The 23,036-nt window shown below is 38.8% G+C and overlaps 1 protein-coding gene across 2 annotated transcripts in view; it reads left to right on the top strand.

Moving 5' to 3' along the window:
- The first annotated feature begins 4,118 nt into the window (after positions 1-4,118).
- MED13L (mediator complex subunit 13L) overlaps positions 4,119-23,036 on the top strand; it is a 290,008-nt gene continuing 271,090 nt past the window's right edge. For both annotated transcript variants that reach the window (XM_057526151.1, XM_057526150.1), the window contains exon 1: positions 4,119-4,250. In XM_057526151.1, coding sequence (XP_057382134.1) covers positions 4,179-4,250 — 72 coding nt within the window. In that variant the 5' untranslated portion in view covers positions 4,119-4,178. The remainder of the gene's footprint in view (positions 4,251-23,036) is intronic.

Raw genomic sequence — 23,036 nt, 5'->3', positions numbered from 1 at the left:
ACACTGCACTTCTGACTTTTTCTCTTCTACTCCGGGGCCTTGGCTTTGACAGTCAAGGAAATCTCCCCAGATGAAGTTTTTATCCCTTTTGCATTGTTTATTTGCTTTTTTGATTGATTATTCTGTTTTCAATTTTATTGATTGATTTGTGTTGTTTATAACTTATTGTATTGAATACAATATAATATATACATTACAATATAACAGTGTAATATATACATTTGGCTAAAAAAATGTAAACAGTACAGTGAAAAGTAATTTCTCTTCCCACTGTGACTCTGTATCCCCAGAGGCAACTGATATTACCATTGTCTCTGGTGCAACCTTCCATGGATATCTCAATTAATAATCTCTTTTTGTGCTAATGATAGTTAGCACTCTCAGTACACATAGTGCTAACTCATTATTTTTAATGGCTGCATGGGATTAAATTATACTGTTAACTACTCCCCAAATAATGGGCATGTAAGTTGATTTCTACAAGCAGTACTATAGTTCATGTCCTTGCACTACAGGTCTTTATACATCTGTGCAAGTATCTCTGTAGGATAACCTCCTAGAAGTAGAATTGCTCGGTCAAAGGGAATGTCCATTATAAATTTTGATATTTTCCAAATTGACACCCAAAGCTGTGGTGCTAATTTATATTCCCACTGACAGAGTTCTGCTTCCCTTCACAGTTGCCTAAGCTTTTAAAATATTGTCAATATTTATTATGCTTTTTTTTTGTTTTTTGGCTGCACCACATGTCATGCGGGATCTTAGTTCCCCGACCAGGGATCGAACCCACGCCCCCTGCAGTGGAAGCTCAGAGTCTTAATGACTGGACCGTCAAGGAAGTCCCTTATTATGGTTTTTTTTTTTTTTTAATTTTATTTATTTATTTATTTATTTATTTATTTTTGGCTGTGCTGGGTCTTCGGTTCGTGCGAGGGCTTTCTCTAGTTGCGGCAAGTGGGGGCCACTCTTCATCGCGGTGCGGGGACCGCTCTTCATCGCGGTGCGCGGGCCTTTCACTATCGCGGCCCCTCCCGTTGCGGGGCACAGGCTCCAGACGCGCAGGCTCAGCAGCTGTGGCTCACGGGCCCAGCTGCTCCGTGGCATGTGGGATCTTCCCAGACCAGGGCTCGAACCCGTGTCTCCTGCATTAGCAGGCAGATTCTCAACCACTGCGCCACCAGGGAAGCCCCCTTATTATGGTTTTAATTGCTGTTTTTCTTATGATGAGTGTCTTAGTCTGCTTGTTGGGCTGCTCTAACAAGTTACCATAGACCGGGTGGCTTAAACAAGAGAAATTTATTCCTCACAGTTCTGGAGGTTGGGAAGTCTAAGATCAAGGTGCCAGCCAATATGGTTCCTGGTAAGAACCCTTTTCCTGGTTCTGTCTTCACAGGGCAGGGGGGTTGGGGGTTGGGGCAAGGTGGGGAGAGAGTGAGATGGAGGGAGGTTAGGAGCGAGGGAGGGAGAGTGTTTGAAGGCTGGAAATCTTTCCTGTCTCTTCATACAAGGGCACTAATCCAATCATGAAGGCTATACCCTTGTGACCTGATTACCTGCCAAAGGCTCTATCTCCAAATACCATCACAATGGGAAAGTTACAGCGTATTAATTTTAGGGGGACACCAACATTCTGTCCATTGCAACAAGTGAGGTTGAACATCTTTTTATATATTTGAAAGCCATATGTCTTTCCTACTCTGTAAACTGTCCATGTCCTGTTCTCATTTTTCTAATATTAGGTTGCTTTGGGAGACTTTTAAAAAACTTACTGAAGAATGAGAATTTGGTGACCAGGTGTGTAAGATGATATCCTGGGATATAAACACACCTGGATATGATGGACCGTCACACTGTCTGATTGCTCAGGCCGAAGTAACACCATGCATGTTGATAAAGTGGTGTGACTGTTTTTTCCTAAACATTTTCATCAACAAATCTTAATAGAAATGCACAAAATTGGCCTGAGGTCAGTGGGTCAGCAATGGGGACCCCTTTTTGACAGATTGAGAAATGAGGGTCAGAGAGTTGACCCATGGTGGTCAAGGTAACACAACAGGGGGTGCCAACATCATCTACAGGCCTCTGCTCACAGAGCCTTCTGGAGTCAGGTTTGGGCTCTGGAGCCACATACACCTGGGTTTGAGCCACTCACTAACTGGAGAGTTTGGAGGTGTCACTGCACTTCTGAGCCTTGACTTACAGTCTAAGGATAATAACAGTATCTTCTTTATGTGACTGTTCTGAGGACTATGTGAAATAATGTAGGTACATTCGTTATAACAGTGTCGGTGGGTTATAACATAGTGTCAGCCATGATAATACTACAGTTTATAACGTGCTGCTCCTGGGTTTTGCTTTAGCAGTTACTTGTGGTAGTTCCAAAGCTCAATTCGCATGTCTAAGACTTCTTTCCTTTTATTCCACTCCATCTTTCTGCTGTTTTCCCACTCTTCCTTTTTTTTAATCCAATCTACATGGCTCTTCCACGTTTGGGGGCTTATTAATGAAGTTATCTCCTCCCCACCTTTGCAGGGAGCACACGCCTTGAGGGCTGGGAAAGAGCCTCCTTATACTGGCATTCCTTCGGACTCCCATGCCGTATGCTCAAGAAATGTTGGTTATTGACTGAATGGAGCCAGGAGGGGAGGTCTGCTCCCAACCAGCCCTAGTACAGTGTCTGGTAGTTTAAAAAAAAAAAAAAAAAAAAAAAAAAAAAAATATATATATATATATATATATATATATATATATATATATATATATATATATATTCTGGCACAAAGCAAGAGATCAGGAAGCATTTATGCAAAGAATGAATGCATACACACAGTGCCTAGGAGTAAGGGCTCGAAAGGCATTTCTGTATTCACAGTAAGCGCTCCCTGGGTGAGGCTTATAAACCTTAACGCAAGACCTTAGCTGCGCTGTGCCTGGGTGCAGGGGTTCGAATCCCACCTCCTCCTCTTCCCAGCTGTGCAACCTCGGGCAAGTGACTTAATCTCTTTGTGCTTCAGTTTTCTCATCTGCAAAACGCGGAGGACGGAGTGAGACCTCGAGGAGACACCCCCGAAGCACTTGGATCTTCTGCTTGGCCCACGGCGAGCCCTTGCCACCCAGCCGGCCGGGGCGGTCCGGGGCACAGGCAAGGGGCCCCGAGCCCTCCGCAGCCACCTCCACGGGCATTCCCGGGGCTCGCAGTCGCGCCCAGCGGAGGTCTGTGCACCCGAGGGGGCGGGGCGCGGGGCCGCCGGCCCGGCCGCTGCCCGCGCGCCCGCCCCAGAGCCGCGCCGCCTGCACTTCTTTCTCTCCCTCTTCGTCTCGGTCTCCGTCTCCCTCCCTCTCTCGGCCGGAGAATCCGGCCCCACTCGGCTCAGCAGCGCCTCCCGCGAGCCGCCGCGGCCGCCGCTCCGGCCCCTCCCCCGCCCCCTTCGTCCCCCCCCCGCGCGGCCGGCGCCCGTCACGTGACGCAGCGCCAGCCAATGGCGGGCCGAGCCGCGGTCGGCGGCCGCCATTGCTGTCAGAGCGAGAGAGCCCCGGGAGGGAGGAGAAGCGAGGCTGACTGGGGAGGAGGGGGGGGTGGGGGAGGAAGAGGAAGGAGGGGACGTCGCTCGGCTGCCGGGGTCGCCCGCTGGCTTCGTCCGCACCCCCCCCTTCGCGAGTTCGCGCTCCGCGGCGGCGGCGGCTCCGAGGCGGCGGCGGCGACTCCGGGGCTCGCCTCCCCTCACGCGCCGGCGGGGGCCGAGGGGGAGTCGGTGGCTGGAGATAAACAAGGCGGCGGCGGCGGCGGCGGCGGCTGAGGAACAGGGAAGGCGGAGGCGGCGGCCGGCCCGCAGCGCCGGCCCGGGAGGCAGCGGCGGCCCTGAGAGGCGGGGAGGGCGCCGGGCCGCGCGGACAGCGCCCCCCGCCGCCGCCGGAGCCGCGGGAGCCGCCGCCGCCGCCCGAGCAGGAAGGAGCCGCGCGGTCGCCGCGGACCCCCCCGCCGGCCCGGGCCCGCCGCCCCCAGCGCGGCGTCGCCGCGGCGCCTCCCGCCCGCCCGCCGGCCCTCGCGTCCTCCACCGGCGGCGGCGGCGGCCCGGCCGCCCCGCGCTCCCCGGCGAGGCGCCGCCGCCCGGCCCGGCCTCGCCTCGGACGCCTCGCTCCGACATGCCCCGCTCTGGCGGCCGGGCTCGCGGAGGATCATGACTGCGGCAGCGAACTGGGTGGCGAACGGGGCGAGCCTGGAGGATTGTCACTCCAACCTCTTCTCGCTGGTGAGTAGTCGGGCTGCGGGGAGGGGGTTGTGTCGGGGGGGGGGTCCCCGACCTCCGCCGCCGACCAACTTTCTCCTCCCGCCGCCGGGACTTCGCCCCTCCCTCGCCTCTCCCCGCCGTTCGCCTCTCGCCGATTCTCCCCCTTTTGGATCGTCTCTCCCTCGCCTTGGATCCCATCCAGTGTTTATTTGGCTCTTTAAAAATCATTTGTGAGCGCGGCGCTCGGCGTGGAATTTGCATGTGGAAGTCTCAAAGCTGCGGATTCTGGGTCGCACTTCGAACGCCCACCCTCTGTTGCAATCGCACTCCCCTTCCCCTCCCATTTCCCCCCTTTTCTTCCCTAAATGTGGAAGGCTTTGCCTTGTGATGCCCGCGCCTGCGATAAGCAGCTTTTCCCCCCTTGTGTCGGATCGGCTGCCCGCCCGCCCGCCTTTTGAATTTTAAAAAAATTCCATAATGACACCTGCAATTTCGCCCGAAAACAGTTGATTGAATGCGATTGTGTCAGTAAAGGACTCTTGCATCCGAAGCTCCCGGGATTGTAAACATCGACAGCCGTCTGCCTCTCGGGGCTTACTACGCTGGAGAGCCGTAAAGCCATTGCACCGAGCCGACGGAAGGTGGAGAAAGCTTTTTCTTCTTTCTCTCCTCCTGTGTCTTTTAAAAACTGTTTTCTCTCTCCTAACAACGAATCCACACACACACACAAAAGCAACAAGCTGGGCGGTTTGATAACATCGCTTTTATCTGCCTTCGCCTCTCTCGCGCTGTCTCTCTGATAATTGACAACTTTTCCTTCGGATTTGAATCGCCTGCCTTAATCTTGAAGCAGTTAGGGTGTCAATTGTTCTTCTGGAAGCCTGGCACCCGACGACGCCGTCTAGGTTCATCGAAATTAAAAATGCATAGGGCTCCAGCAACTCTTTCCTGGCGGTGGCAGTGACATTTGGTGGTAAATGCCATCTTTGCTTTTTATTGGGTCGTATTACCTAGCTCTGAAAACATTCACGTTGTTAAACCTGGCGTTTAGGCTAATAATTGCAGTGCGTGGTCTTTAAATATGTGCTTTGTGCATGAGTTACTGTATGTAGAGCTATGTGCCCGGGAGACTACGAATTTGTTTAAATATTGAGCAAAGATTTGTAAACAGATGTAGGGCAATTATGTTTCAAGCGTAGAATATAATTGGAAAATTGGCTGAACGGTTTAATTTAGGCTTGAAAAAACCCAACTTAGTTTAAGTTGTGTACCCTTTTGGGGGGACTGGCTTTGGGGAACATGCATTTTGGAAATGTTTTCTGTAACCTCTGCTGTAGATAGAGCTTTGTTTCCTCTTAATCCTTGTTTACACTGGATAAATAATTTAGTGTTCAAATTGTAATTAGTTACATTTAATTATGGGTAGCATAGATTTTTTTTTTCTTTGCGACTAGTGGAGAAATACAAATTCTTGCCAGCTTTTCAAATGGAAGCTTTATTTTATTAAATATATTTCATTATGCAGATAAAAAAAGTCAAAACGTGATTTTTACCTACAAAGACCGAGTGACATAGTATCTGTGCTTTGTGTACTAGGATCAGGTCATTTTTTTTTCCCAACATTTTTATTCGGATATTTAATCTTAAAATTCAATTATAAGTTGCGATTCTTACTCTCCGTACTGTGATAATTTTCCCTTGATCTTTTGATATATGGGAATAAAACTCATTTTGTCTCCTGTTTTCTTCTCTCAGTCTATCATTTAGTATTAGTCAGAATCAGGGACTTCCATAGATTAGCAAACATATTGATTAAGGGGTATTTAAAAGGTTTTTGTTTGGCGGCTGGTGACCACGTTGACACTTTATCAGGGAATTAAAATAACCAAGTAGACCAATATTAGTGAGGAGAGATCCCCCAAATTACCATATATCATGCTGACTGTTAATGGCTTGTATATATGTGGCTAATTTATAGACAGATGAAAATCCATGTGTAGCCAGTCTTTAGTATATATCATTTCTTCTACCTTTTTTCTTTTTTTAAAGCTTAAGTAAGGATGATAATGTTGGTAGAGATAAAGATGTTTAAGATTCTTTTGTAGAAACAATTTGTGGGAGCGGACTCTGTGCTTTATGACTGACTAAAGGTTTGTGCTTTGGGTATTTCTCTCCTAAACCTCTTTAAACCAGGAATTGATTTTTGAATATACTTTTTTTTTTTTTAAACAGAATTGCTCTTTAGGTAGCAACTTTGAAATGCAGAAATGCATGGGTTGATTTTTTTTAAAGGACTGTAGAATGTCTACATTCTCTTTTAGGTGGAGGGTGGATTGGTGCTAATTAAAAAATTTACGAATGGGTTAAAGAACTGCTGATATTGTAAATTTTTCTCATTCCAAATTGAGCATTTTCTTGTAAATTAGATATAGTAGCAACCTGGAATATCAAAAATATGTTGCCTGAAGTACATTGTATAGAATAATTCCAAAGGAGATAAAATCATTACCCGTTCAAAATAAAGCATGTATTATAAGAACCCTTGGTGCTTTATAATGGCATGTATTTTTCTTTTTGGCCTGCAGTTTTTTTGAGCAGAGAAAAGTATTGCTTATAGAGAATTTACCTAGATACTCATATTAATGTAGATTGAAATGTAAGCTAGAGATTATAAAGTTCTGTAACACAGTAATGACCCACCCACTTTCTGTTACCTTGAGGTGTTCATATGGCTTAGCAAAAGTTGATTTGTGCAGTCAGATGCCTTAAGGTTTTTGTCAGTCCTTTACTTATTTTGCTTTCTGATATTTCTGCTGCATGGCATCACATTTCCTAAATTCTTTGTCACCCCCTGCCCCCTTTCCTAACATGTGAAAGATGCCATTGTGTATATATGATACGGGTCATTGTATGTGTTTCTTATTCTTACAGTTGTGAAATTTGTAGCTACTGCATTAAGTGCATGCCTGGCTGTGCCTTTGTGACTCAAAACTGTTTTCTCATGCTGTCCATCACATTTCCGGGAGACTCTTGTTATATATTCAGTCAGTTATAATTCAGTTAAGTGTGTTAAATCTGCCCTTTTGGAAAGTGTACCAGTGCACCCTATGGTATGTCAACTCACCCTTGTGGAAAGACATATTATAATTTCCAGATGTAAGTATATCTTTAGTTTTGTTTCTTTACTTTTGTTTCTCAATCGAGGTGATATGGAGAAAAGTGATTTTGTGTCCTTTAACTAGATTTAAGTATATATTCTTTGACACACAGCAGTCTAATTCTTAGTTATGTGTGCTCCACATTCATGTTGTTTTATTTGCTTAGCATCTTCCGGACTATGGGGTAGTTGGGGGATGGTATCATTCTTCCTTCCTCAATTGAAACACACATTAGTACATAATTCCTATTAAGAACCACTCATTCTATATTTGAAGATTTTAAGGTAATCTGTTGTTGACCTGCTTTCTTTTTTCTGAGGAGATTTATTATATTTTTTGCAGAGAAGGAAGATAGTTGTAAATATAGAAACTTTGAGATCTATTCTTTTGAGTTAGAACCAGATGGGGAGGACTATCAATTGAAAATGAGGAAGAAGGAATGATTAATCTTCTCAAGTGCCAGTAAATATACAGGGTATTTTTTCATCCCAATTTCCAATTTTAGTATTTACACGTAAAGCATCTTTTTTTCATGATGGTTCATTTTGTTTAATGAAAATGTTTATAATTTGCTAATGTATGTTTTCTGTTCAGTGTTTTGTTGTTAGTAGCACATGGTGTTGCAGTATTTATATATTTTTAATAGCAATAATAGCTACCCAGTAATAATTGCCATATTAACCTCCAATTGCTAGTAAATATTTTTAAGTACATAATAGACGGCAATTTAAGGCATAGTGTAGCAGTTTACTGGACTGTTTTAAAGAGCCATTTGTACGTGTGATGAGTTCATAATTTTAAAGAGAAAATAATGTACCTAAGACTTGTATGCTGCAAAATATGTCTGTGTTATTGCTTGAAGTGCTCATTGAGAGGAAGTTAGGTTGGGGCTGTTTCTTTGTGAGAATAAAGGCAGGGGAGGGGTGCCTTAGGACAATGAGTGTTGAGTTTATGCCAGGTGCTTATGTAGTTTAGCACTTTCTTTGGAATATTTTGGCATTTTTTTTTCATGATTGTGTTAGGTATTTGGAGAAAAAAATCTCTTAAGGCATTCTTTTAATTAACATTAAGTTATAGTAGTGGATTATATTAATTAGGTTTGGAAAGATTGATTCATCTTTTTTGTTCACTGGCTAATTTAGCCTAGTTAATTGTGAGTTAATTGTATTCATCAAACACTTTCAAAGGTCTCCTCTGCTCTTGAGAGTAATAAGAAAGATACTGTCACCAGTTTATATTATATTCTCTTTATCATATATTTGCAAAAGATAGGCATATTCTATAGTTATATTTGTTAAATTATTTAAAATTGAGGTGAAATTCAGTGTAAACAGTAATAAGATTGTTTATGTGGATTTTTTTTTAATGAACAGTTAATTCAGCTCTTCCTCAAAGTTTGATTCAAAGGTAGACTAGATATTTTTCTTTTTTTTGGCCATGCCTCCTGGCTTGCGGGACCTTAGTTCCCTGAACAGGGGTCGAACCCGTGCCCTGGCAGAGAGTCCTTACCACTGGACTGCCAGGGAATTCGCAGGCTAGATATTTTTCTGAATGGTTTCACTTATTTTCAGTAGAAGAAAATAATAATCTCCTCTGAAATAGTAGTAGAAGGTACTGATTTGTTGTTGTTTTTTCTGAAAGAGGGTGATGTATTAATTTCACAGAAGTTAGCTAGTGAGAGAGATTAGACAAAGTTTATAAGAATTAGTGATATGGTTGAATATTAGGTATTGTTACTGAGCTGTGCATTGCAGCCGTTTATTAGAAATGGAGAAAAAGGATTTCTGTGACATTTCTTTTAGTGTCACTTATTTAAAATGTATTGTGTGCTAATCTGCTTTACAAACCGTGTGTGTTGTAGCCACCAGAATTCCTATTTTGTCATTGTATAAACATTGCTATTTCGAGAAATTACATTTAATGCATTGCAAAGTGAGGTAATTAGGTAGATAGCCTAAAAATGTGCTGTGGGAATAGTTAAAAAAAAAAAAAAATTGCACTCAAATTTATTTCATAGGACTTGCTTAGAGATTTGGAGTCAATGAATCAATATTTGTAGTGTGTGTTGGAATTTCAGACTTTTCTTCCCACTTGAATCATTTAACAACTTTCTGATCCTGTTCAGATAATTTCCTTTTATAGTATAAGCTTTCATTGTTTATTCGAAAGATTTGAAGGTGTTAGCTTTGTTCTGTTGGGGGAATTCACTTCATTACATAGGGGAGATGATTTTCCATTAATCTTGGTAAATATTAACATAATTGAGGAATTGTAAGTTCACGTTCATTTGCATGAATGAAATATATATGCTTGCCCAATTTTTGTTTAGTATAAAGTCACTTATGTACATCAGTATAGTTTTCTATCTTTGCTTTAGCTGATACAAAAATAGTTTTAAATGCTTTTAAAATGTTATGGTTGGTGTTTATTTCAGAGGTAGCTCCCCATCCTACTACAGTGTTTTGTTACTTAATTTTTGAAATCGTTGGATTCTGTCCTCATAAATTGGCTATCATAGTCTTCTTTTAGGAACTTCTGTTTTACTTGCATTTATATTAGCAAGTTTTAGTTATGTTTGTTGGAGTAGAGTTGCTTTCCTTTTTTAAGCTGATAAAATATCTTTTAGAGTGCATTTGGATTCTAGTCAAGAAAGATGAAGTTTTTTTCGTTAATTTCTAGGTGAGAATTAGAAGAATCAATGGTGTCCAAGGGAGAATGTTTATGTCACTGGCATTTTCATACTGTATAGTTTATTATGTATATTTCTGAGTGTTTATTTTCTCATTCCAGATGAATTGTGGTAGAAACTTATTAAAACCGTATTTCTACTACTGTGAAACAGCACAGAGCCCTGGTTGACAGCTTTCTGCATTTTGTACTTTTTCCAGTACAGTGAAATTCCATTACTGTTAAAGGAACCTCCTGACTTGATTATTTTAAAATTTCATTTGTGCCTTTATTTTACATTGTTTAGATTTGTAACTTAAAAAAATGAAAAGGGGAAGATAAAGAGAATTAGGTAGGTTTGCAGGTAAATATTTTTTCTCAGTCTTGACTAGATTTCTTTACTATAATAATTAATTCTTAATTTGTATTAAGTCACCACATTAATTGGATATATTTAAGACATTTGATATTAAAATTAAATTTGAGGAAGTGATTCGTTTCAAATAAAATATGTAATTGTGCATAGAATTCTTTATGATATTGAGTGGAAATTTTAAAGATTGATCATGTAAAAGGTATTAAATTGCATGAAAACTGGTCCCCCTCCCCCCCAAGATCATTGATACATTTCTGAGGAAGTATTTTTGCATAAGACACATAAAGCTTCCTCATATAGTTCCACTGTCCATCAGCGCTTAATTTGAGAGGTAATAAGGTATTCAAAAGTATAATTGGTGTGAAAAAACATTTTGTGTTGGTAATTCTCATGATTGAATGTTAATGTCCTAAAGAGAAATAAGGAAGAACATACATATATCCAACTCAGGAACCAGCTCCTAGTTTTTTTGCACGTGTATATGTCTGGCATAATCCTACTCATCTTTTAAGGAGGTCAAATGTCACCTCCTCTGTGAAGATTTCCTAGACTCCCACAGATAGAACTTGTCACTCTTGTTCCTTCCGTGTACCTCCTTCTGTCTACCTCTGATAATCATATGAGCTTCTGTAGGGCTATGACCCTAAGTCATCTTTCCATTCTCTTCACAGTTAAGTGCTAATTAACTCTTTGTTAAATGAACGAATGACTGGACAACTATTATCTTCACCACCTTGTTCCCTAAGGGATTTCTCATTGCCCATTTAGGTCCTGATCACAGTATGTTATTTATTATTATTTTAAACATTTATTTAGCTGTTTAGCTCTGTGTTCTGAATATACATTATCTAGGCTGTATGTACTGTGGCTTGGTAATATTTTAGATGAGTTCTAGAAAATCTTTATTAAGAATTCCAGCTGATCAAGGGAGACATGCTTATACCTCAAAGGAATAGGAATTCAGTTAGTATTTAGGTTTTGTCTAATGTGGTAGGCAACCTATAGATTTCGGAACCTGTTGGAGATTTTGTTTGGGGCTTGATCCAGAATTCCTTCATTTCCATTCTCTAAGCCATATAAGAGGGCTTTTGGTCAACCTTCAGTTATAAGATTACTTTGCATGAGCTCAGTAAAATGGGTAGTAAACCGGTCGGTAATAGGGAAAGTTGAGTGGTATTCAAACTTTTTTTTTTTTTCTACTAGTGACTAGATCTCCTTGCTTGCATATAATGGTTTTGTGCCTCAGTTCCTCCTATAAACTTGAAGGAAATATGGAGGTCAGGAGGTGTGAAAAATCATTTTGAGTATCTTTTAAGAAAAGTATTTTGGATGACTAGATAATGTTTGTTAATAGGAAGAGACTTCTGGCAAATTACAACTGAAATTATAGAGTAGCCCTAGGCAGTTAACCAGGAAGTTGGAATGGCAAAATTACTTATTTTAAGTATGGCAGCTATATTGTATTTGTGCTTTTTTGGCGGGAGCAGAAGATTAAATTGTTCTTCTGTTTTTCTTCGTAAATAAGCCATCTTTAGATGTTAACAACTTTTCACTTGTTTATATGATTCTCAGTTGTGTGGTGTCTTTAATAAGCTAGGTGATTCTGCTGTACCAGCCCTGAGCTCTGACTGGCTGAGACTGGAGATTGAACCGTGGCTCTTATTTAGTAGTTTAAGCTATTAATTCCTTGGCAGCTCTGGAGTGCTCTTTGAACTTTAAATAGCAGTGCTATTAACATTTTGAGAGTTGTCTCAGGGAATGTCAGAAATAGTACTTAATAAATATCTTTTTCTTTTTAAAGACTAAATCATGTTTTAGTTTGACACACATGTCACAACCCTTACTTTGTTTTGAACAAAGTATATATCCTCAGCTACCAGCCAGTTTCTATTTTCCATTTAATAATGTGGCAACATCTAAAAATATTGTTTAGACTTTGTTGAAGGAAGGAAGGTCCCTCCCCCATCTATAGTTTTTGTCTTAGTCATGTCGAATATGAATAGTGTCCTAAGTTTTTATCCAAAGTGTAGAATTTTACATGTAGGTGGTTTTCAGCATTCTAAATATCAGAAAAAGTTAATTTGTATGTAAGTTTGCTTTCACATAAAAACCTACCCTTAATTCTGTTGCTACAAATGATGGTTTGCCTATTGTACTTAATTACTTGTGTTATAGAACTTGAATGCTATTTATGGGAGCATTTTTATGGGAAAGCTTAGGATATTAGGAGTACCTTTCCTCTGAGTAGTTTGCTGGCAATCAGAGTAGGCACTCCCTAAAACCCATCTTAGATGCTGCAGGCAGTGGGAGTGAGGATGACCCAGACTCTAGGCCCACTTCAAGGCCTAGGAGAGGATTGCTATCTGAAAGAGAGGCTTGAAGAGGGTGTTGAGAGGTGAGGGCGGTTCCTTCCCAATGGGAAGAACAGCAATTTTGGAGCAAGGATTGAAGCCGATTTTCCCATCCCTAACTGAAGGTATCCGCTGCTCTGCTGCTTCCTCTTTACTGATATGCTTTTATTAAAATGTAGGGAATAGTGATAGGTTCTGTGATGTCATCAGGAAAAGATTTTGTATTTCTTTGCCCTTTAGCTCTTCCCTTTCCTCTTTCACTCACCCCTAGAGAAAAACTTTCTACTTGCTATTTTGTGTGGTAAATGAGGACTTAACGAGCCTCAGTGAAGTGAAAAGGGAATTGGGGGTGAGACTGGATGGTGTAACCAATAAATTAGTATTTAGGTATTAATTTTTTGTATGTTATGCTTGAGAAATTTAGGACAATATATATTCATTTTCCAGTCATGTACATACATGAGAAATGATTGAAATCGGGCTTGGGCTTACAAAAGGGCTAAGGGTCTGATATGTAGGATAAAGACCTACATATACTATTTAGTTTCTAAGATTGTAGATGGTAAGTGCAGAGGGAAAGCAGCATGGACAGATAGCATAGTAACTCAGCCAGAAAAACTCAGAAGAGGAGTTTTAAACTGGATCTTGAAGGAATGGATGGATATGGCTTGCTAGAGGGGAATGCAAAGGATATTCTTTGGAAGCTCAGTTGACAGCTCTGGGTCTGTCCTTGAGAATATTTCCTGAAGTGGTATATAGGAGAGCACTTCTAATTTATGGTCTTGCTTCTTGGTTTCCTTTTAAAAAACAGTACAGAAACTTATTGAAATCTGGTTTTTGTTAGGTGGAAAATTTCAAGTGTGGGCAGGCTGATTTAGGTTAAGAAATGGTGATGTTAAAATAATCAGTTTTCTAAAATAATTCGGTTCTGAACTTTAAAAAAAACAGTGCTATATTACACAAAATGCTAATGACTAAAGTGACAAATATTTCAGAAACTGGACAGACGTGAATCTTAAATGAGCAGATGGGATATGAAACTAAAAGCGGGAGATAATCCAAGACAATATAGAAACTATTATGAGAAATGAATTGAGGAAAAACAAGTGTGTTAAATGGTATTACATTTACTAATATGTTTAAAAGCTCTTCTAGGATTGCTCTCTTACATAGACAAATTGGAATTGTTGAACTGTGTAACCTATCATTTAAAAAATTTCGTTCATTTAAAACAAATTAGATTTTGATCCAGAATTACTTCTCATGAAGCCTAGACATTTAAGTCATGAACATATATGTTAATTTGCTTTCAGTAGGCAATATAATTTGCTTTATCTGACTTAAAAATTAAAAAAAAATAATAATCATAATTTTCAAAGACAACTGTGGTGGACCTTGAAGGGGAGAGGTTAGGAGTGAAAGATGAGGAAGTTTGCTGTTTGGGCAGCTTGGTACTTAGTTGAAATCATTACATATGACTGTTGAGGGTAGAATCTGGATTACAGTGGCTTGCAGAATGAATGAATGGTACACTTTTCAGTTGAAGGAGGTTGATATGAGGCAAGCAGTGATGTGGGAGTGGGGAAGGTAAGAGATTGAAAGGTAGATGAAGGAAATTTTTCAGAAGGCAAGAGCCTCATTTGTGTTTATACATTAGTAGCAACAGTAGTGGAGAGATGGAAAGAAAGATGAAAGATATAAGAAAAGTTGATAATTGATGAAACAATCTGGCTGGAAATGGTATTAGGAACCCAGGTGATGGGGTTAGCACTGGAAAAGAGCAAGACACCTGTGAGAAATAAGGTGTGAGCATGTAAGAAATGAATAAGTGTGGACAATCTCAGTTGTAGCTTGAGTGCTTTTTAAATTCACAGATTAAAGATATTGAGCTTGAGCCTGAATAAACACTTAAAAATTTTTTTAGCTAAAAAATGTGCATTTTACTTGATGTGCTTGTTACTATTAACCATTTTTGTTTTTATTTTCCTTTAATGGTTGTTTTAAGTAGGTCAAGTGTCACCTCCTTCTGTTGTACACTTCACAGTTATGAAACTGATTTTGAGCTAGTCACACCAGAACAGGTACACATCTGCCCAAATGAGAAGCCTTTTTCAAAATAAGCCCCCTTGAAATGAATCTGATATTGATGCCATTGTCTGTAATATTTTTTTGGTCCTTTTCCTATGGAATTTCTTTTAGAGACAGTTTAGTCAGCCACCCCAGAAAGTCTTATAAATTTTAAAGTATACTTCTTTGGTCAGTGTCTTTTCTTCTCTCTTCTCTTAGTTCTGCTTTCTGCTCTAAATTGTTGCTTAAGTCAGCAATTTAGTGCCTTCTGATAGGGGTCTTACGGGTGATGAGCAAAAATCCTGGGAAGAACTCTACTTTTGGATATACAGTTGACCCTTGAACAACATGGGTTTAAACTGCATGGGTCCATTTATACTCGGGTTTATTTCAATAAATAAATACTACAGTACTATGCGATCTGCAGTTGATTGAGTTCGTGGATAAGGAGGGCTGACTGTAAAGTTAAATGTGGATTTTCAACTCTGCGGGGTGGGCAGTTCAAGCGCCAACTCTGTTGGCATGTATACATTATGCATGTGTGCCAAGAGTTCCAGCCTTGCTTGTACGGTTGCCTCCCAGGTTCTTTGTCTAGTGCATCAGTGTGCTTTGTTTCAGTACAGTTTCAGTGGAGGTAGATTTAGTGGCCCATTGATTGGTAAGACTAGATATTGGGACAGATTAAGTGGGGGTGGCATTTTTGCTTTCTGGGGATCAAAGCAAATTATCATAAGAGGAGGAATAGAATTGTAAGTTGTGCCCTGTCTGTGTCTGTCTAGCAAACGTTAGATATCCTCCTGAGGTTCATTTTTGGCTAGACTGAAGTAATTAAAAAGAAGAGCCTTGGGATAAATAAATTGAGATAATTTCTTAAGGTTTTAACAGAAAGTTTGGTCTGTGAGACCAAAGTACTTACCTTTTCCCACTTAGCGTTGCTTTACTCATTTGAGACTGCCTAGGAAGTCATCCAGTGTCCCATACATGTTCCTTCAGCAGCTTCTTCCACAGGCGAAGATTAGCACTCATACGTATTCAGGATTTTAATTTCTCATGGTCTGCCTTAATATTCAGTGTTAGGGGAGGTGCAGAGGATGTTTTACCTATAGCAGGCATGCCTATATTATTTAGATTGAGTTGCAATGGCAAGTATGATTATCTACTTTTGAATTCAATGAGATTTTTCTCAATAATGGTTTTCATGTTACATAGATGATTTTATTTATAATTCCTTTTCTTCTTAAAATACTTTTTCACATTAAAAAATGGGAATTGAAATCCTGTCAGAAAGTGGCAATATAATCCTAGAGCTATAGATATTTTAGGAAAGTTTACTTAAATGATAATTATGCTAAGTAAATAATAGGCACTTTTAAATTGTACAGATTTATTTAACACCTGAACAGTCTAACATTTAGAATTTATACCAGAGCATAAATCTACATCATAGCTACTAAAGACCATAAATATTTACCTTCTGAAATATAAATCCTAAAGTCTAAGTTACTAAAAACATTTTTCAGAGTATATTTGTTTACATACAGAGTGTACAGAGTGTAATCATCTGCATGGATTGAATCAAGTGTCGTGATCCCAAATGACTAAATTCTTTAGTTGTCTATAAATTACTTGAGATATGTATGAAAATAACATTTTGTTGCTGTTTGGTGCTATCATGGTGAAACTGAGCTTTGTAACCCAGACAGATGGTGCTATTCTTGAGTCTGTCTGCAAGATCCTATAACATTTAATTAAACAGAATGATTCTCATGAGAACCCATACTTAGATATGTGTAAGCTAATAAACTGTCTTCTTTAGTAAATTTTATAAATTTGATTTGAAAAAGAAGTATTTACTTGTTCTTAGGAAACTTTTCTAATGACTGTGTTAGGATGAGTAGTCTGGTTTGGTAGTTTATATGGTAAACTCAAAGAATAGTCTAGATGGAAAACAAATGGGATTCACTAAGGTAGGTGCTTATCTCCTACAGTAACTTTGATTTTGTTGTCAAACTTTCTCATATGGTAGATGTGATACACTGTTAAGAACTCCAAGAGCTGACTTTAACAATTTCCAGAAAACTGTGAGAAATTTGGCAATATATGTTAACATTCATTTTAGAAAATAACTATTGATTTAAAATCCTTGTGATCTACCTTACATGTTAATATTAGAATTGAAAATAGAAACAGCTCAATCCAGTTTTAATACATTAGGTGGATAGAACTTTATTTAGCTGTTTTGTAGAAGTTTGAGTTTGGAGGTAATAGTATATGGTTGAGATGAATAAATTTATCAGTTACCTAAATAATTACATAAATGATATATTAATAAGTCATACAATATTTCTAGATATCCTTGGAAATTATTCTTGTATTAAATTTACTTATTTTTATTTAATGCTTAGTCTTTAATAGACAGGAGACAAGCCTGAGAGGTGATGTTTGACGCCAGATTGGATGACATGAAGGAGCTGGAAGTTTATTCTGTATGCACAGGGGAATGCCTGAAGGCTTTTGAGGAGGATAATGACCTGATAAGATATATGTTTCAGAGAGAAAACCGACGTGGGCTCTGTGTAGTGTTGATTGTAATAGTGGAGAAACCAAAGGCAGAGAGAAGGCTCTTAGAATAGTCTAGATCTGAGAAATTATGCAGGGCCAGTAGGAATAGAGAGAAAGAAATGGGTTCAAGTAGTATTTTGGAGGTAGAATTTGACAGGACTTGGTGACCAATATTGTATGTCATAGGAGAGGAATCAAATGGCAAACAGATATTCTTGGTTTTATAACATTTGCTTTCTCGTTTATACAAAACAAAGAAGAACTGTTGACAACATCCATGAGCTATAGTTGTTAGCAGAAGACCTACACTTTGATCACAGGCATATATGAAAGTATTCACTGAGCCTGGGTTCTTGCTATTAAATTAAGCCTTGTGGAACTCAAAAGTTTTAAAATTAACTACGGAAAAGAGCTGGGGGCAGAAAGACAAGAGATAGTGAAAAGAAAGTAAAAACAAACATTAGCCTATGTAATCTGCCTATTTTCAGAAAAGGTTTGAGACAGTGGGAACAAGATTTTATTCCTAAATTGAGAATAAGATTTATGAGAAAGGAGGGGTGGATTAAAAAGTTGGGGAAGAAAGGAGAAGGCAAGACTGGTGGGGTAGGTGCAGAGGTGTGGGTTGTGAGTGGTGGTGGTTGTAGGTGGGAATCAAGAATATTTTGGTAGGGGAAGAGCCCTTGAATTTTTGACTATCAGAAATGGGCATGGAGAAACTCTGATAGAAAGAAAGAAAATAGAGGGGGGAGTGCCCTAACAGCAATTGGCTCTATCAGCGTTTGTTCCATAGAGCCTCTGCTTTTAATAGTGGTAAGCTCACAACATCATGGATGAGCCTCAGAAACACAATGTAGAGACCAACAGCTGACTACCGGCTCATAAGGAATGCAGTAGAGGTCAGAACAACTCTCCACTGTATATTCCCTTGTAATAATAAAAACGTTGAATTAAACCAAAAAAAAAAAAAGTGGTAAGCTCAGAAAGCAGATTGCATTCTCCCTCTGTAAATCTGCTTTGAGTTATTTTCACTTAGTTTTATTTTTTTTTAATTTAATTAAATTAATTAATTTATGTATTTTGGGCTTTGTTGGGTCGTCGTTTCTGTGCGAGGGCTCTCTCTAGTTGCGGCGAGCGGGGGCCACTCTTCATCGCGGTGCGCAGGCCTCTCACTATCGCGGCCTCTCTTGTTGCGGAGCACAGGCTCCAGACGCGCAGGCTCAGTAGTTGTGGCTCACGGGCCTAGTTGCTCCGCGGCATGTGGGATCTTCCCAGACCAGGGCTCGAACCCGTGTCCCCTGCATTGGCAGACAGACTCTCAACCACTGCGCCGCCAGGGAAGCCCTCACTTAGTTTTTTATTTAAAGGTTTTTTTTCTATCAATTTCATATTAGTGATATTTTTGGTAGGAGGATGAAATAGACTTTTACCCCTGTTTTTCTTCTTGCCTTTGTGGAAATTGCCGGTTTTTAGGAATTGGCATAGTGGATAGAATAGAGAGGACATTTGTAAAGACCACAAAACAGTGTGTATCTTTGGTGCTATTCTTCATTCTCATTCTGGGTTCCTTTAAATTTTCATTCCTATCATTCTATTCTCTGTTCCCTCAGCACTTAGCTTTCTGATTGGACAATATTTTTATAGATACTAAGAGTGTAATTTTTATGCCGTATCAGATTTCTGCCTCGCATATTGGGAAAACTTTTCCCTTCCTCTCTCCCTCTCTGCCCATCCTTCCATACCCCTTTCCTTTTTCAGCACATTCGTGGACTCCCTGTGCTCTGGAGCTTTCCCTACCCTGCTGCACTTTTACTTGGCAGCACCAGTTCTCAGTTAAGAGCTAAAATGTACATATGCACTTCAGAACCTTTTGATGTAATCTTCTTGCTGTGGTGGGGATCCTCTCCAGTTGTTTTGAGTGCACTTACTGGCACAGCATGTGCTATCCATTGTCAATTGGCTGTAATTCATTCAGCCTTCCCATGTGGGTAGATTTTTCACTTGGCTACCCTGAAGGTGGAGAGTTGGCTTTCTTGCAGTTGTCATTTTTCTTTAATTTCTCTCCAAGTGAGGTCATAGTAATGAAAAACAAAATATTTCCAAGAAATAAAACTTCCAAGAAATTAAAACTACATATAAAAAAATTACACATAATCCAGGCACTCCATTAGATCATATAAATTCCAGCTCTTCCTGTTAATGTGCACATTTTTTGGTAAGTAGATGTAATCACAGGGTAAATATAGTTCTTTATTCAGCTGTATGCCTAACATATTTTCCATGTGGTCACCATTTTCATAATTATAATTTTTAAGAGAAAGTACTTTATAAATTTAATTTTATAATTTATAATTTAATAATCCAATATTGTTAATATTGGAGGATCTGACATAAAACATGAAGGTTCTCCTCCCCCATATAGAGGTAACTACCGGTAGTTTAATTTTTATCATTCCAGATTTGTTTTTTTTTTAATATGTTTGTGTGCCTATACAATGCAGTTTCAAAATTGTTTTCATTAGATAATAGTGTGTATAAATCATACATAAGGTAGAAACAATCATGATACAGTCAACACCCATGTACCTAATACTCAGAGTAAGAAAAAGAACATTTTAGCATTTGTGAAGTCCTTATGATATCTTTCCTTTCCATTCTCTTTCCTCTCCTTTCAGAGGTAACTATTCTGGATTTTATGTATATCATCTTCTATTTTTTAAAAAAGGTTTTAATCACGTGTATTTAGTATGTGTATGTATATATATACATATATATATAATTTTGGTTTTTGGAACTTTTTATAAATGAACTATATTCCTCTGCAGCTTGCTTTTTTAATTATTATGTTCCAACAATGTGCAATTATAATTCACTCTTATACCACAGTTTATGCATATTGCATATTCATATTGATGATGGACATATTTGTAGTTAAAAAAATTACAGGTAGGGGCTAATTCTCCAACGTTTCCTGCAACATGCTTTTTCTGCTTAGCATTTAAAACTATTAGTCATAAAATCAGTCTCAAAATATTTTTAAGTCAGTAAATTTAGATATACATCACTCTTTTTTATTATTATTATTTTTAAACAGTTGTATCCTGTTTCACAGGACGGGATGTACTATTGTTTATTTAACCATCAACTGTGAGAAACATTAAGATTCATTTTTTTTCTGTAACAGTACAGTAACGCATTTTGATAGTTATAACCATAAATTCCTTAAAAAGATGTGTCAGTTTACATTTCTGTGGGCAATATATAAATGCCCAATTCTTCTGTCCTTGCCTATTGTGAAACTTACTCATTTTAATTGTTTATACTCTGAGCAAAGAAAATCTCAGTATTAAAATTTTCAGTTTCTTTATTCCTAATGAGGTTATGAGCATCTTTTCATACAAACGGACATACATATTTTGTGAGTTTTATTTTTCAAAAGCATTTGATCTCTAAAAAGCCTTTTGTTTTCTTTTTCTATTTAAAATTTCCAACCATTCACTAGCAAGAGTCTTTATTTCAAGTCAGATCTTTACATGTTATACACATTCTCATCTCAGAGATTTTGCTCTTTCTAAGAGTACTTACTGAATGCCTGTAATTGCTTAACTGCTTGCCAGCTACATAAATTTTCTCATCAAGATCCTGATGAGATAGGTACTACTGTTCCCATTTTTCAGATAAGAAAACTGAAGCAAGAGTTTAAAGTACTTGCCCTGGGTCACACAGTCAGCCAGTGATGGAGCCCAGTCTCTGACTTCAGCGCCCCAACGCTTAACCAGTGCATTGTATTGTGTTCTCTTCTTTCTTTTCTTGTCTGAATCCTTTAGAGCTTCTGTGAAGCTCCTCCTAACTATTCCAAACATTATTGGTCTCTTTCTTTTCTGAGCCTTTTAAAAATTAACAGTGTAGACCATATAATTTAGCATAAGCATGAAGGTAGAAATCACTGGAGCATATAGATTTGCCTGAGATTAATGGAGTGATAATACAGTTTACATTTTTAAAAAATTTCATCAGATTAATGGAATAATAAGGCAGCTTAAAATTTCTTCCCACGGATAGGCAGATTTTTCTCTCCTAGACTACTTTATTCCAAATAGAGAAACCAGATGGAAAATGAAAAATTAAGATAGTTTATTTTGATCAATGACTGGGCAAGATAAAAACCTCGGTAATAGTCTCAGAAAAATTCATCACCTCACTAAAAGTCTTTTAGTTTTTTAAAAATAAAAAGCCAGTTGCTGAAATGCTCATCAGAAATGATTTATTATGGTAACATAATCATGTGCTTATTAAAAAGTAGACAAATAGCTTAAAAAAGATAGAAATTTCTTTTTTGCATACACGCAAGCTGGAGGCAGCATTTCAGAACTGGTTTGGTTACTTCTCAGTAATCAAGGGACCCAGGTTCATTCTTTATTATTCCATTATCTCTAGTTTATCACAAGTAGCATATTGTCCAAGATGGCTGCTCAAACTCTATAATCATCATGGTGGCATTCTAGATAGAAGGCGGAGGAAATGTAGGAAGGCCACACCCCTCCTTTTAAAGGAAACTTCTCGAAAGTTCCTTACAACACATCTGGCCATGCTTAACCTCAGGGAAGCTGGGAAATGTAGTTCTTCAAGTGAGCACATTGTTATCCCCAGCAGTGTAGAGTGTATGTTACTGTGGAGGAAGGAGCCGTTCATGTTTGGGTCGGCAGCCGACAATGTCTGCTATACTGAGAAAGTAATATAAATTTGTGTTTATAGTCTGTTATTGCAGTTGGGTAAGAAATCATCCCAACTTCACTAATGAACTTCATTAAATAGTTCAGTTCCCAGAAATTTCACGAGTTCTCTTTTAGTTAAGGTTAATAAATATAAATCATTAACCAGTGTTATGATGTAGTTAGGCATGAAAATAATTTTTTCGAAAATATCTTTCTAAGAGAGATTCACAGTTACCTTGGAGATACAGAAGATGGTTACTTTGACTATATTAAAAATAGATTTTTTTCTTTGAGAGATTTTTTTTTTTTTACATGGATTCTTCCATTAATACATAAATTTTTGATGATCTTTATTGAGGTATAGTTTACATACAATAAAATGTTACCCAGTTTAAGCAAGTGCAGTTTTATGAGTTTTGACTAATGTGTAGTCTGTGAAACCACCTCCCACCTCCAGGCAACCACTGATCTGCTGTTACTGTAGACTCATTTTGCCTTTTCTAGAATATTTTATAAATGGAATCATATAGTATATAGTCTTCTTTGTCTGGCTTCATATTGTTTCTTAAGTAGGTAATTCCTTTTTAGTGCTAAGTTGTAGTCCCTTGTATTGATAAACCACAGTTTGCTTATCCATTCATTTATTAATGATTATGAACTTTCATGTACTGGTTTTTATGTGGGGCATATGTTTTTATTTCTGTAAACAACCAGGAGTACCCTTGCTGAATCATGTGGGAAACACAGATTTCACTTTGTAAAGTACTGCTCAACTTTAAAAAGATGATTGTACCGTTTTACATTCCAGCCAGCTATATATGAGTTCTAATTGCTATTCCAGGGTAGCAAAGATTTCCTTTTATGATTTCTTCCAGAAGTATCACAGTGTTCATTATTAGGTTTAGGTCTGTGAT

This window comes from Balaenoptera acutorostrata, chromosome 13 (assembly GCF_949987535.1).
Source record: "Balaenoptera acutorostrata chromosome 13, mBalAcu1.1, whole genome shotgun sequence".
Lineage (NCBI taxonomy): Eukaryota > Metazoa > Chordata > Mammalia > Artiodactyla > Balaenopteridae > Balaenoptera > Balaenoptera acutorostrata.
Note: the sequence above shows the minus strand (reverse complement) of the source record. Positions and strands in the feature narration are given on the sequence as shown.